At 50.0% G+C, this 12998-nt stretch overlaps 1 protein-coding gene across 1 annotated transcript in view; it reads left to right on the top strand.

The window, feature by feature from the left end:
- Positions 1–3719: 3719 nt before the first annotated feature.
- The window catches only part of ITPKB (inositol-trisphosphate 3-kinase B), a 94224-nt gene continuing 84945 nt past the window's right edge, over positions 3720–12998 (top strand). Inside the window, exon 1 of the mRNA XM_007464173.1 lies at positions 3720–5851. Coding sequence (XP_007464235.1) covers positions 3932–5851 — 1920 coding nt within the window. The 5' untranslated portion in view covers positions 3720–3931. The remainder of the gene's footprint in view (positions 5852–12998) is intronic.

Below are 12998 nucleotides of genomic sequence, written 5' to 3'. Positions count from 1 at the left end.
ACAGTTTTACTTCTTCCTGTCCAATCTGGATGCCTTTTATTTCTTTTTCTCGTCTAGTTGCTCTGACTAGGACTTCCAGTACAATATTGAATAGATGTGGCAAATTGCTTACCACTTTGTGATTTAATTTCTTCACCTATAAAATGGGGGTTATAATAGTATGTATCTCATACGGTTGTTATAAGGATTGAAATGTGTAAATATTTACAATGTGCTTAGAACAGTGCCTGGATAATAAGTGCTATATAACTTTTTTTCTTTGTTCATTTAAAATCATGGAAGGCTACCAGATTCTGCTTCAAGATGCAAGCCAACCACGCTGGCTTCCAGATATGGCTTTTGCTCCATCTTTTCCCTAATCCCTGCTGTCCTTGGTAGCACAGTTAGAACTTCAGACTGGTAGAACTATCATTTAGTTCGACCGCCAGCCCAAGGCAGGAATCCCTTCAGCAAGCCACACCTGACCAGTTGCTGGCTGCGTTCTGAGCAAGACCTCTTCAGGCTGATTGAACATTCAGGAAGCCTGAATTTCTCAATTCTTTGGAATGCCAGTGGTGTCTGGCTGTGAGGTGACAGTGAGAGTTCCCAGAGGCTGGAAAGCTAAGATTCTGTGTTCACTGTATGCACTGCTAGGTCCTCCAGTTGTTTCCACCATGACACCTGGCATGGGTGTTTGCATCTCCTATGATAGAAATAAGCTCCATCGAGTGGGTCTCCTGGGAACTGGCAGCTTCTGTTTCTTGTCACTGGGGAAGCGAATTAGGGGCAAGGGTAGGGCTGGCATCTCTGCCTTAGCAACTGCCCAGATCCTGAGTCAACACCTGAATAAACTCTGGGCTCTTTTTATTTAGCCCCATTGGGGAGGGGAGAGGAACCAGGCTCAGTCTTTTCAACACGGCACGTTAAAAAAACAAGTAGGACTCAGAAGTGCCTCATTCCTGGGAATTCTTAGCTAGAAGATCTCAGTTTCAGATTTAACATGAGTCTTTTTCTGATGCAGCAGCAGGCTGCTTTTCTCACTTACAGAGTATTGTTACATAAACAAGCAGGAGATGGGTTTGCCACAAGCAAAGTCAAAATTTCCATCTAAATTTTAGCTAATAAGACTATTAGGACTGATTCAGGCTTTAGAGTTTTTACATTTCCTGAGCCTGGCAGCTGTGTTTTCCCTCTTTCCACTAAATTCTGTAGTGTAGAATTTAGGGAATTATGGAAAACACACTTGAGGCACCAGAGCTTAAAAGGGGGTAAGATCCCTGCCCAGTAGTAATTGCTGATGCTGGGGGGAACAGTCTCTTGAAAATCATCCAGCTGCAGGAGACTGAGCAAGGGGTCTCTGGCCTTCTTAGTTCCAGGACTATCCTTTTTCTTAAAATAACTTTGAGAATTGAGCGCAAAAATATGCCAATGTCACCTTTGCTGTGTGCATTTAGTAATAGAAAAATGTGCAGTGCAAAGGCGTGTTTATACAACTAGCAATTGTACTGCAAAAGCATCAACAGCTCACAGCCCAACCAGTCTTCCAAAATACAAGTGTGAAGCATTTAAAATCTGCAACTCTGCAACGAGGTGCCCACAAAGTACCTTCTTCGAATTTGCATATTTGTGTACAAGAACACAAACCGTTTATATAAGGCTTTAGCCCGTTTTAAATGTTAAAAAAAGTCCCCATGATTTGCTTTGCTTAAAATGCACGCTCAAACTTTATTAAAAACATTTTTCAAAAAATGTTTCATAAAGCTAGCCGTCAGCGAGGCTCACTGGAGTGTGTGGAAAATGGATCGTATCAAAAGTTTTTTTTTTTTTTTTTTTTTTTTTGGTTGTTAGCTAACAATGGAAACTTTTTTTTTTTAAGTGTTTCCCTCCCTCGGTCTTGCCAAGCAATAGAAAAAAAAGAAGAAAAGAAAAACTTGTTCCGCTGAGTTCAACCCCAGACAGGCTCACAACTTCCTTCCTGCTTTCCTCCCCCAAGCCCCCGCCTTTCTCCCTCCTCCCTCCTCCACCCCAAATCCCCCCCCCCCCAACTTTTTTTTTTTTTTTTTTTAATCGCACATAGAACAACCACTGAAGTAGCCGGGAGCAGACACTGACACGGGTAGTATCTCCACAGCCCACAAGGGCGTGCAGGGCCGGCCGGCGTCGCCACCGCCCGGATCTCCCGCCCCGGCCGAGGAGCTTTCCCTCTTTTTCCCCATTCCCCCCTTTTTGTTGTCTTCCAAAAGAAGTGAGGAAACCATTTCCGAGCTTTTTTTTTTTTTTTTTTTTTACTTTTAAAGCCATCTTTCTCCTTCGAGGTCTGCTTCCCCGGGCCATGTAGTCTGCACAGGACTCGGGAATCTTGAGCAATTGCAGGTAACTTTGGCGGCTTTTTAATGGCTCTCGCCTCCGAACCCTCTTTCCCCTCTCTCTCTGCTCTGGAGCGAATCTGAGGGTTCCGGGTTCTGAAAAGGCGCAGAGAGGTGGCCCGGGGAGACGGGCAAGGGGGTTTGATTGGGGAGGGTGGCGTGGAGAGGAGGGAGAGGCGAGTTTTCGGCGTTTCCCGTGCTCGCCTTCCGGGCCGCTGACTCCCCGCCGCCTACCTCGGCGCGCTGCAGGCGTCCACGGGCTCCGGCCGCCGGGCAGCCGGCTTGGCGCCGGGCGAGGCTGCCTAGGATGCGGAGAAGCCCTGCACTCGGCCGCGCCGCCTCCGGGCTTAGAGCGGGGCCCCGGGAGCTTTGCAGAGCCCGGGCTTCCGCCCGGCTGCAGCCATACACACCCTGGAGTCCTTCCGAGTGGCCGAGGGTCCCGGAGCCCGCAGAGGCAGCCGCGTCCTCCGGCACAGGGTGTGCGGAGTGCGGACTCGCTGTCCGCGCGCGTACACACACACACACACACACACACACACACACACCCCTACGCGGGGGGCGACAGCGTCGGGGGGGGGGCGGCGTGTATTGGTTCCGGTACAGGGGACGAGCAGCTCCTCGGCCCCGGGCGCGCGCAGACGCACCCACACTCACAATACACACTTGTTTGGGGACTGGCGACAAAGCCAGTGCTGAGAAATGCCTAGGCTGCGGCCCCGCCGCGGGCCCAGGCCGTCGTAGGCCGAGGGACACAGCACCAAGGCCAGGGTCAGGAAGGTAAAAGGCAGGCACGCAGGGGTCTTCCTAGATCCGGGCTCAGGCAGCGACCGGGGAAGGCAGGTCCAGCTCAGGTTCCCTCCGAGTCGGTCCCTGATGGCCAGAGAGGGTGGAGCGAGGAGATCCTGAAGCCCAAGGCGGGGGTGGGGAGCTGCCCCGTTATACCCGATGCAACCAGTGTTTGCAAAGCCGAGGGCACCCAGAGACGGTGGAGGGGGTGTCCTCACTCTCGGAGAGCTCGGAATCTGCCGCGCCCCGCACATAGCCCGCTTAGCAATCAAGTGATTGTACAGTCCCCCGCCCGTCCGCGCGGCTCTGGAAGCAACTCTTAGAATTTGGAATTTGAAGGGACCTTCAAGCGCATCACAGTCTGGGGCGAAGGGTGGGAGCGCACTCGGAAAACACCCCCACAACCTAGCTGGCGACCGAGGGCCCCCGGAGTTTGTGTCCTCGCCGTGCCGCACAGTCGCTGTAGATAAGATGTCCAGTGGCACCGATCCCCGACAGATTGGGGGATCCCAATCCCAGTCCTAGTCCCCTAGCCGTCCCCCGCACCCGCCCTCTGGGGTCCTGACTTTTCTCCTTGTTTCTCCACAGCGGCGCTGTTGTTTACGGAACTCGGCGGGGGCTGAGCCCGCCGTCTTGCCCCCCGCCCAACGCCCAGGCCATGCCACCCCATCAGCGCGCGGAGCCGCGGCCGCCGGGCCTCTGGGGCTGAGCCGGGAGCCGAGAGCCTCGGGAGGAGGAGGCGCCGGCGGCGGAGCCGGAACAGGAGCGGCGGCGGCGGGCAGCGCGGCGGACCCAGTACTATGGCTATGTACTGCTATGCACTCAACAGCCTGGTGATCATGAATAGCGCCAGCCAGGTGAAGAGCGGCGGTGGCCCTCGGCCCAGCAGCAGCGAGACGCCCCCGGCGCCGAGGAGGGCCGTGTTGAGCCCCGGCAGCGTTTTCAGCCCCGGGAGTGGCTCCTCTTTCCTCTTCCCCGCAGCCGAGTCGTCGCCGGAGGAGCCCGGGAGCCCCCCGGGCTGGCGGAGTGGCCGGCGCAGGCTGAATAGTAGCAGCGGCAGCGGCAGCGGCAGCAGCGTGGGCAGCCCGAGTTGGGCGGGTCGCCTAAGAGGCGACGGGCAGCAGCATGTGGTGACCACCGGTACCCTCTCTCCCCCGGGGCCGGAGGAGGCCAAAAGGAAGCTTCGAATCCTACAGCGCGAGCTGCAGAACGTGCAGGTGAACCAGAAAGTGGGCATGTTCGAGGCGCACATCCAGGCGCAGAGCTCCGCCACTCAAGGGCCTCGAAGCCCGCGTTTGGGCAGGGCTCGATCGCCCTCCCCGTGCCCCTTCCGCAGCATCAGTCAGCCCCCAGGGAGGGTCCTGGCTCAGAGTGATGGGCGGCGGACAAAGTCCTGGGGGGAACAATGTCCGGAGACTTCAGAGGCCGACTCCGGGAAAAGAGGAGGGTCGCCCAGCCAACGCCTCTCGAAGGACAAAGAGGGAGTAGCACCTTTACCCGGCCCTGCTGCCCCGGCAGGATCAGCGGCTCAGGGTCCAGGCGCTTCGGTGAAAATGAGGAAGCCGGTCCTGGCCGGACCCCATTGTGGCTCACCCATTGCTATGGAAGTTGACAAGAGGGTTTCTCCTCCTTTGGGAACTCAGAATTACCAAGCTCCCCCGTTGGGGCTGGTCGGAGTGAACTTAACGATGGCCACAGAAGTGGCAGCGAGAGCCACATCCACTGGGCCACACCATCCACAGGACCCTGCCCTCACTGAGCTGTCTGAGAGGGCCCGCGAGCTTGGGGGTGCGTACCCTTGGGAGGCCCTGGCCGAGAGTCAGGGGAGGTCTTTGGGCAGTGAGACAAGTCCGGCCCCAGAGACGGGCGGGCCTCGCAGTGGAGAGCCCCCTGGGAAGGTGGGGAGAGGAAATCTGCCCGGTGGCATGCCGGGCTCCGGGGCGCCTGAAGCGGACAAAAGGCCAGAGGAGAGGACTGTGAACGCGCAAAGTCCGGCGGACTCCTCTGAGGCCCCGAGCTGGTTCAGGCAGCCCAGAGACCGGGGCTCAGTAGGCTCCGAGGGGACCCAGAGTGGGGCCCTAGTGGCCAGGGAGGCACTGCCGCACTCCAACAGAGTGGATGAAGGGTCTGCGTCGCTGGGCTTGCTTGGGGGCAGCAGCTCAGCACAGCCAGGCCCGGGGGAGGTGGAGGCGGGGATTCCCTCTGGCGGAATGCTGGAGCCTTTGCCCTGTTGGGAAGCAAAAGATCTGAAAGAACCTCAGTGCCTTCCTGGGGACAGGGTGGGTGTGCAGCCTGGGAGCTCCAGGGTTTGGCTGGGCTCCATGGAAGAAGCGGGTCTGGCCTGGACGTGTGTCACAGGGGTACAATCCGAGGGGACTTGGGGAAGCCAGCCTCAGGGCAGAGATGCCCACCCCAGCCCAGAGCAGCTCTCCCCAGATCAGAAGGACAAGCCTTCCCGGGGAGAGGCCTGCAGCCGAAGCAATATCCCTGCCGTCATCATTACAGACATGGGTGCCCAGGAGGATGGTGCCTTGGAGGAGGCACAGGGAAGCCCTCGGGGCGGCCTGCCGCTGAGGAAACTGTCCTCTTCCTCTGCGTCTTCCACTGGCTTTTCCTCCTCCTATGAGGACTCGGAGGAGGACATCTCCAGTGACCCTGAGCGCTGCCTGGACCCCAACTCTGCCTTCCTGCATACCCTGGACCAGCAGAAGCCCAGAGTGGTAGGTCTTGCCCTGAGATTTTTCTAGAACTTGTGCTGCTTTCATGCCCACGTGTCCCTTTTTCTTACCTTCTACTGAGTCAGAAAGACTGACCAGGGCCCTGGGGCAGTCACAACTTATAATTCTCTCCAGGTGTGTTTGCTGGGGAGCTACCTAGGCACTGGCCATGCACTTTGTAGCTTGGACAGCGAACCGGAGTCATTTCTGTTGTTATTTCCATGCACATCTTAAAAGACATTGTTTAAGGTACCTCTGGTAGGTCACCACTCATTTTTGGGGAAGATGATATTCATGAGTGTTACCAAAAGCTTCCTGGTGAATCTCCAAAGATAGTGAACAGAGCTGCTGAGTGTAGCTTTTGTCTGATCAGGTGAAGCACTTAATTCTGTGATTCATTTAGGCAGAGGAGAACTGACAGGGATATCATCGAATTAACTCAGGCTCTACTAATAGGCTAGGAAAATGAGTGACGTGATTCTGGATCAGGGCCCTGAAACCTGCAGATGTGGCACTGGCCGGTCTTTTGGGTGAACAACCACCTAGCCTCAGTAAATTGTCAGGACATTGCAATATTTGTGGTGCCAGCAGAAGATACAGTTTGATGTATGAATTAAAATGAAAACTAGGCTTTGAGCTAAGCAGATAGTTTCTTTAATAGCAGAATATTATATTACATTAGGTTGAATTGCATCTGGGTAATATCCCTAGGGTAGATACCTCCTCATGGATATACTCTTGGCTGGTACAGGTAAATTTCAAGTATGTTTTCAAGTGCATCTGTTGTGCTTCAGCGCACTGACGTCTTGTTCTGGCTATGGCGGTAGACGGGTTTATTTCTGTACACAGTTCATCTCAGTCCTAGGCTGTTTTCACTCTTAGGAGGATCAGAGCATCATATGAAAGATGTAAGAGTTGAAGCTAGCGCTTCTGAAAAGGTCTGGACTTTCTCTTAGCTTTTCCAGAGTCTGGGGAATTTCCTAGTTCGGCGTGTAAGGGGTTCTTGTGCTACCTTGGGCGAAAGTCTGCATTTTATTGTAGTAGGTAGTCTTCCCACTTAATCTTGAATATCAAGTACTATTCGCTGTACCTCAATAACTTAAACCACAGCAACTGAGAACTTTATATTTCTACTCTACATGCTGCTGTAAGTTATTTTGGACTCCAAAGCATGTGTCTGTCATACTCCCACTTCAGAAATCACAGTCTGAATCTTTGTAGACCAGGCATTTCTTTTCATGAGACTCTGCTTTCTGCTGATGATGGGGAGGCGAATATGTATGCAGAATCTGGCCCCAATCAGCCTGACGTTTTGTGGCCAGAACAGGGCATCTGGCATGGGCACACCACCTTTAGAGGAGGGATGGTCCACCTGGAAGGGGATGGATGATGGTGAAGGGCAGGTGGAAAATGCTTCTCACTGAAGGTATGGCTCAGGTTTATCGGCCTTCTTGCCCACAATTAAAGGTCTATGAGATGGTCCTCTGTTCCACTCCTCCCTTTGGCTTTTTATACCCTGGAGCGTAGCCAGCATAGCCAAGTTGTTTTAATTTGTTCTCCAACTTTCCATTTGCCCTTTCTAGTGGTGGATTAGCAGCTCCTATTGGCTGGCTCTCAAAGTATTTTGTGTGTCCCGATGTTTGAAAAGGGCTCTTGTCTGGAAGTGAGTTAAAGGGGAGATAAATAATGATAGATGACAATCTTCTTTTTTTCATTTGCCAGAGGGATGCCAGCTGAGAAACCAGAAGGTTGAGTGGTGTCAAGGTAGCGAACGGGTCCAGAGGTAGAAACGAGGCCTGCCTGTGGTCCAGCCTACCTCCCTTCTTTAAACAAGGTTTCAGACACCCACAGAGAAGGGCCAGGGAAAAAGCCCCTGCCAGCCTCGCTCTCTGGTCATGTGCGGCTGATAGGGAGTGTCTGTGGGGGGAAGGGCGGGTAACCAACTGGAAATTATGGGATCCTAGGGACTTTTGAGCTTTTGGTTGAGTGCTTGCACGATACGCTCAGTTTTCTTTTTCATGTACAGATTGTTGCGGCGGAGCCTTATCTGTGACTCCAAAACATCTGCTCCTTGAGTCAAAAGTCACTTGATTACCTGAGATTGATATTTTGTCTACAGAAGGCCAGACAACTTGATTGACGGGGCCTTTTGGCTCGGCTGTTCAGTGTTTTATAGATAAAACCCCAGCCGGCGCTGTTTGAGGCTCTACAGTATCGATACTCGGTCCTCTCCTCGGACTGTGCTGCTTCTGTCTACACTGCTGCACCGCACTCAGGGGCCCCCGTCCTCACCCGTGCACACCCTCACACATACACTCCCAGCAGACCGTTCACACACACAGGTTGGAAACTGCACGTTCAGCCTTCTGGTCACACAACCAACCCCTGACCTTCAGACCCATACTGAGAACACGTTTTTTTTGTACTGCTGTGTCTCTGAGCAGAGTTAGACCTTTCATGCCTCGTGTGCGCGGGCGGTTCTTTGCTTCTGAGGAGGGATGACTGTGTGTGACGAGGTGCGCAGGCAGAGGTGACAGCCCCGCAAAGCCTGGAGCCTGGCTGCTGGGTTAGCTCTCCTGCTATGTGGCCTCCCTGCCAGCTCATCACTGTGAGAAGTCCCAGCGCCAGTGTAGGGGAATTCGAAGATGTCCCTGTAGTTAAAAACAAAGTGAAAAGCAGGTTGTTTGGAAATGCACTCTGAAACTTATTTAGCCATTTAGATTATGCAAATTAGCAGAGGCCTTGTTACTGAAAGGGAATGTGTCGAGAAGCGCCTCTGCTCATTTGCTTCCATGGGTAGGAGCTGTATGCAAAGTGCTTCAGGCCTTTCCTACAGCTCAGGCTTCAGATATGCCTGTCTCTGAAATAGAGTGTTCCGAGTTTTTGCTCCTCTGTGTCTGTTTGTAAAGGAGCAGGCGCTTGAAATTTGCTCACAAGTAATTGTATCACGCGCTTTGCGTTTAATAGCTTAAAATCAGGCGTGTTCACATTTACGGTTTTCTGAGATCTGAACAGAAGCGATTGCACTGAGGAAGAAGGGTGTTCTCTCTTGTTCTTTAAGACAACTAGAAATTAATCAACAGTTCTTGACCTCCCTGTGTTATGCCATTTAAAAGTAACGGGGCCATTGAAACACCAGGTTTAAAGTGCTAAATTAAACTAAGCATGTATCTTCCAAAAATAGGTTTTCTTGATTTATTCCAAAATTGTACTATCAATCATGTGTACAAAAACCAAAACAAAACGCTGGTCTAGTTACCTGGGGGACATTTAAGGAATTATAATACAAAATCCTTGCCTTCTTGGTGCTCACTATTTTTTCAGGGCCATTGGAATTTTGTTTCCTTTAATTTTTTTGTGTGTTGACTAGTTTTGTTGCCTTTTTTAAAGTAAAAAACTAACTAATATATATGGTAAAAAAATTCGAGCAGTTTAAAATGGTTTTATGTGGTTTTTAAAAGCGTGAAATTTTTATTTGAGGGTAAACCCAATTAAAATTTAAAAGCCTTAGAGGGATACTTACTTAAAAAAAAAAAAAAAAAGAATATGGTGGTAAGTACTTTTAAGTGGGAAATTCTTATCTGGAAGAGAATACGGAAGGCCCAGATTTATGGGGTCACGAGGTCGGGTTGCATATGCTGTTTTCTTAAGATGGGGCACCCTTCCCCCTCAGGTGTGCAGCCAGGATCTTTCTGGAAAGGCTTCAGGACTTTTCAGATCTGGGAGGACCCCTAGTCATTTATGTGAGGCTCTGGGTGTTACCCTGATCTGTTTAAGGAGGAAACCAAGACTCAGGGAGGCAAAGGGGCCCAAGGGCTGCATCTCTGGCTCAGATTCCTCCTTTTAAAATATGCATTCTGTGTGAGGACGAGCTCATGGGGGCCTGCAGAGTTCTAACTCTCTGTGACTGTGTAATTCCAGACGTTTGATTCAAAACCTGCTGTATGTGAAGTACGTATCAGGGTGTCTGGAAATGTGACAAGATTTCTCTGGTGTGGACCTTGGGCAGTCGAGGCCGAAACTGGGCACATTTAATTGTGTGCTTTTCCTTAAGATCCATTAATTATCTGCCTCTCATCTCTCTTAACTGGAAGAATGGTTCTTTGTGATTTCACATTGAAAAAGTACCATCAAAATAAATCAGTACAATACCCAAGATTCTCGTTAATGGTTAGACTGATTGATATTAGAGGCTGTGCTGGTAGGGTGCCAGCACATTAACCTGACAAGTGAAAAATGCATTGTTCTCTGAGGGCTTTGGCCTCCTCAGATAGTTAAGTTTGGAAACTGAGGCTTTGCCTCTGCAGAGCCAAAACGTCACTTCAAAGACCTCGTTTTATCAAAGATAAAAGTAATTCATCCAGCTTGAATCCTTTCAAATAAAGGTGGGGCATAGAGAAAAAGAGAGATTGGTGTTTAGGCATCACAAAAACACAGCTCAAGATTTACCAGGCTTTTAGGTTTAACAAGAAAAAACATATTAAACTGGACGGCTTCTGCTTTTAGAGAAATGTATTTCAGGTGTTACAGAAAGCATTTTCAGAACTTTGCTTTTTAGCGCCAAATTGCTACCAAGCCACTTTTCTGATTTTGTTGGCACATGCCAGTTAAATGTAGTTACAGATTAGATTAGTTCTCTGTAGTTTATTTATATTCCTGGGAGCATTGATAACATTGATTAGGCTTATTTTATTTTGTCAGGTTTCAATGTAGTTGTCTAAAGGCAGAATTTTAAAATATTTAATGGTAAGAGTTTTATATCTTGATTGAAAAAACTTTGTAGACTTCAGGCAATCAGTGATTCAGGATTAACTCACGAACTCTTCTAAATTGTGCTGTGGACACACTGTCAGCATGGAAGGGTCTATATATATATATATATATTTAATTTATTTAGGCTGCGCCGGGTCTTAGTTGCAGCACTCGGGATCTTCAGTTGCGGCATGCCACCTCTTAGTTGCAGCATGCATGCTGGACCTAGTTCCACGACCAGGGATCGAACCTGGGGCCCCTGCATTGGGAGCGCGGAGTCTTATTCACTGGACCACCAGGGAAGTCCTGGTCTATGGGTTTTGATAAGAGACGAGATCTTGGCATTGTAGGCTATACACATTGTTTCCTCCAGTCCATGACAAATGTACCTTGCGATGATTTTTTCCTGACTGGGTGGAATTGACATTGTGAATGATGTATTTTTCATGAATTGGGGAGCTCATTGTTTACATAATCACACCAAACTGTGAACTCTCTTGTAACGTGAAAAGCCAGTTAGAGTGCCAACCTCCATTGTCTCATTGGGATATTTGGGATTTTGTATGTCCGGTTCTCTTGAGACTGTGTGCCCTCCTGTGGTTGCATACTGTTATCTTAGTTAACTAAGGACTGTGTTACTACAGGTGGCCTCAACAACACAGAAACACTCAGCATTGTAGCATTCCCTCAGACCGATGGGTCCAGTCTGCTAGACTGTGGAGGCCACCCTGGGGGTCTGGAAGAATCTGGTCCAACCTGGTCCCATGATCCTGTAGTCAGACATGACTTACTGTAGTTCTGCCATCAACTATCTCATTGTGGTTCCCCCAGACACCTGGTCGTTCATTTTTCCAGGGGTGTATTATTATTTTAAAGACAATTCAGGTCTCCTGGGCTAAAAGACACTATAGATATAAATATGATCTCATTAGGGAGTTAGGCCTCTGTTCTTAGAATTTAAAAAATAACATTATTTTTTCTATAACCTACATAAGTATCATAATATAAATCTGAGTCTGGGAGAGGCTTTAGAGCTCATTTTCTCCAATATCCACATTTTACAGGTGAGGAAAGCGAGGCCAGAGCATATTCAATACAGTCATGTTTACATTTTTCTTTTCCCTTAAAAAACTTCATTAGTGGATAAACTCCTTACTCACCTGGGGAGATCCACCTTGGCTTTAAACATAGGACGTGTTTTTAAAATGTTTGTTAAAGGAATGGATGAATGAATGAATGATAGACAGTAGCTCTGATGCATTATCTACCCATAAAAGAACTGTCGAGTCATCCGGGAGAGGAGGAACAAAAAAAGGGAAAAAAGAACAATTAAGGCAGGCTCATTGCTTATTCCTGTGACCTTCCTGCCATAGGAGTAGGGGTGCCAGACTGGGGTTTAGGAGACCTGGGTGAAATCCCAGTCTGCACATGGCCTGCAAGCCCTCTGAAAAATGGAGAGAGTAGGCATGACCTCACGGGGTGGGGGATGAGAGTTCAGGAATGCAGTGTTCTAAAAGTGCCTCGGATGGCTCCTGGCACATGGTACAGGCTCAATTAATGTTAGTGGAGGTGGTATTAGGAGACATCTTAAGTACTGGTGAGGCAGTATCTGTCTGGAAAATTCGTTGGGTCCCTTGGAAGAAATGCTTGGTAGCAACTCTAGGATTTTGTTGAGGTGCCACCTTCACCCAGTACCATCCTGGAAGATGATTCTGCCTCACCAATAAGGCTGCAATGAAATGGATTTCTCAAAGACCGGTATTCACAGGCTACCCATGAATTCACACGCTATTGTGGGACCACAACAGCTTCCTGAAGTGTATTTCTTGGAACATTGAGAAGAAGGCTGGTCTTACCCTCTGTCTCTGTTTCCTAATGTAGTTTCCTTTGGTTCAGTTATGGGGCTGGGGAATCAAAGACCAATACAAGCCTCAGGGAACAAGGTCAGTGACGATACCTTCTCACAGTGTGTGTGCAGGGAAGACCGCTCTGCACGGGAAGGCAGGGCCCTCCAGGCTTTCTCTGATGAGGAATGATTTATGATCATCATTTCACTGGTAAGCCAAGACGCAGGCTTTTGACTAACTTGTCTGGTGTGTTTCTCAGCAGTTCCATTAAGAATTCACTCCTAGGGCTTCCCTGGTGGCCCAGTGGTTGAGAGTCCGCCTGCCGATGCAGGGGACGCGGGCTCATGCCCCGGTCCGGGAGGATCCCATGTGCCGCGGAGCGGCTGGGGCCGTGAGCCATGGCCGCTGAGCCTGCACGTCCGGAGCCTGTGCTCCACTACAGGAGAGGCCACAACAATGAGAGGCCCGTGTACTGCAGAAAAAAAAAAAAAAAAAAAGAATTCACTCCTAGAGATCTGATCTTTCCCCTCCCTTGAGCTTTATTTGGGCAT

Source organism: Lipotes vexillifer, unplaced genomic scaffold (genome assembly GCF_000442215.2).
Source record: "Lipotes vexillifer unplaced genomic scaffold, Lipotes_vexillifer_v1.1 scaffold64, whole genome shotgun sequence".
NCBI classification, from domain to species: Eukaryota; Metazoa; Chordata; class Mammalia; order Artiodactyla; family Lipotidae; genus Lipotes; species Lipotes vexillifer.
The sequence above is the reverse complement of the archived record's forward strand: the minus strand, read 5'-3'. Positions and strand labels throughout refer to the sequence as shown.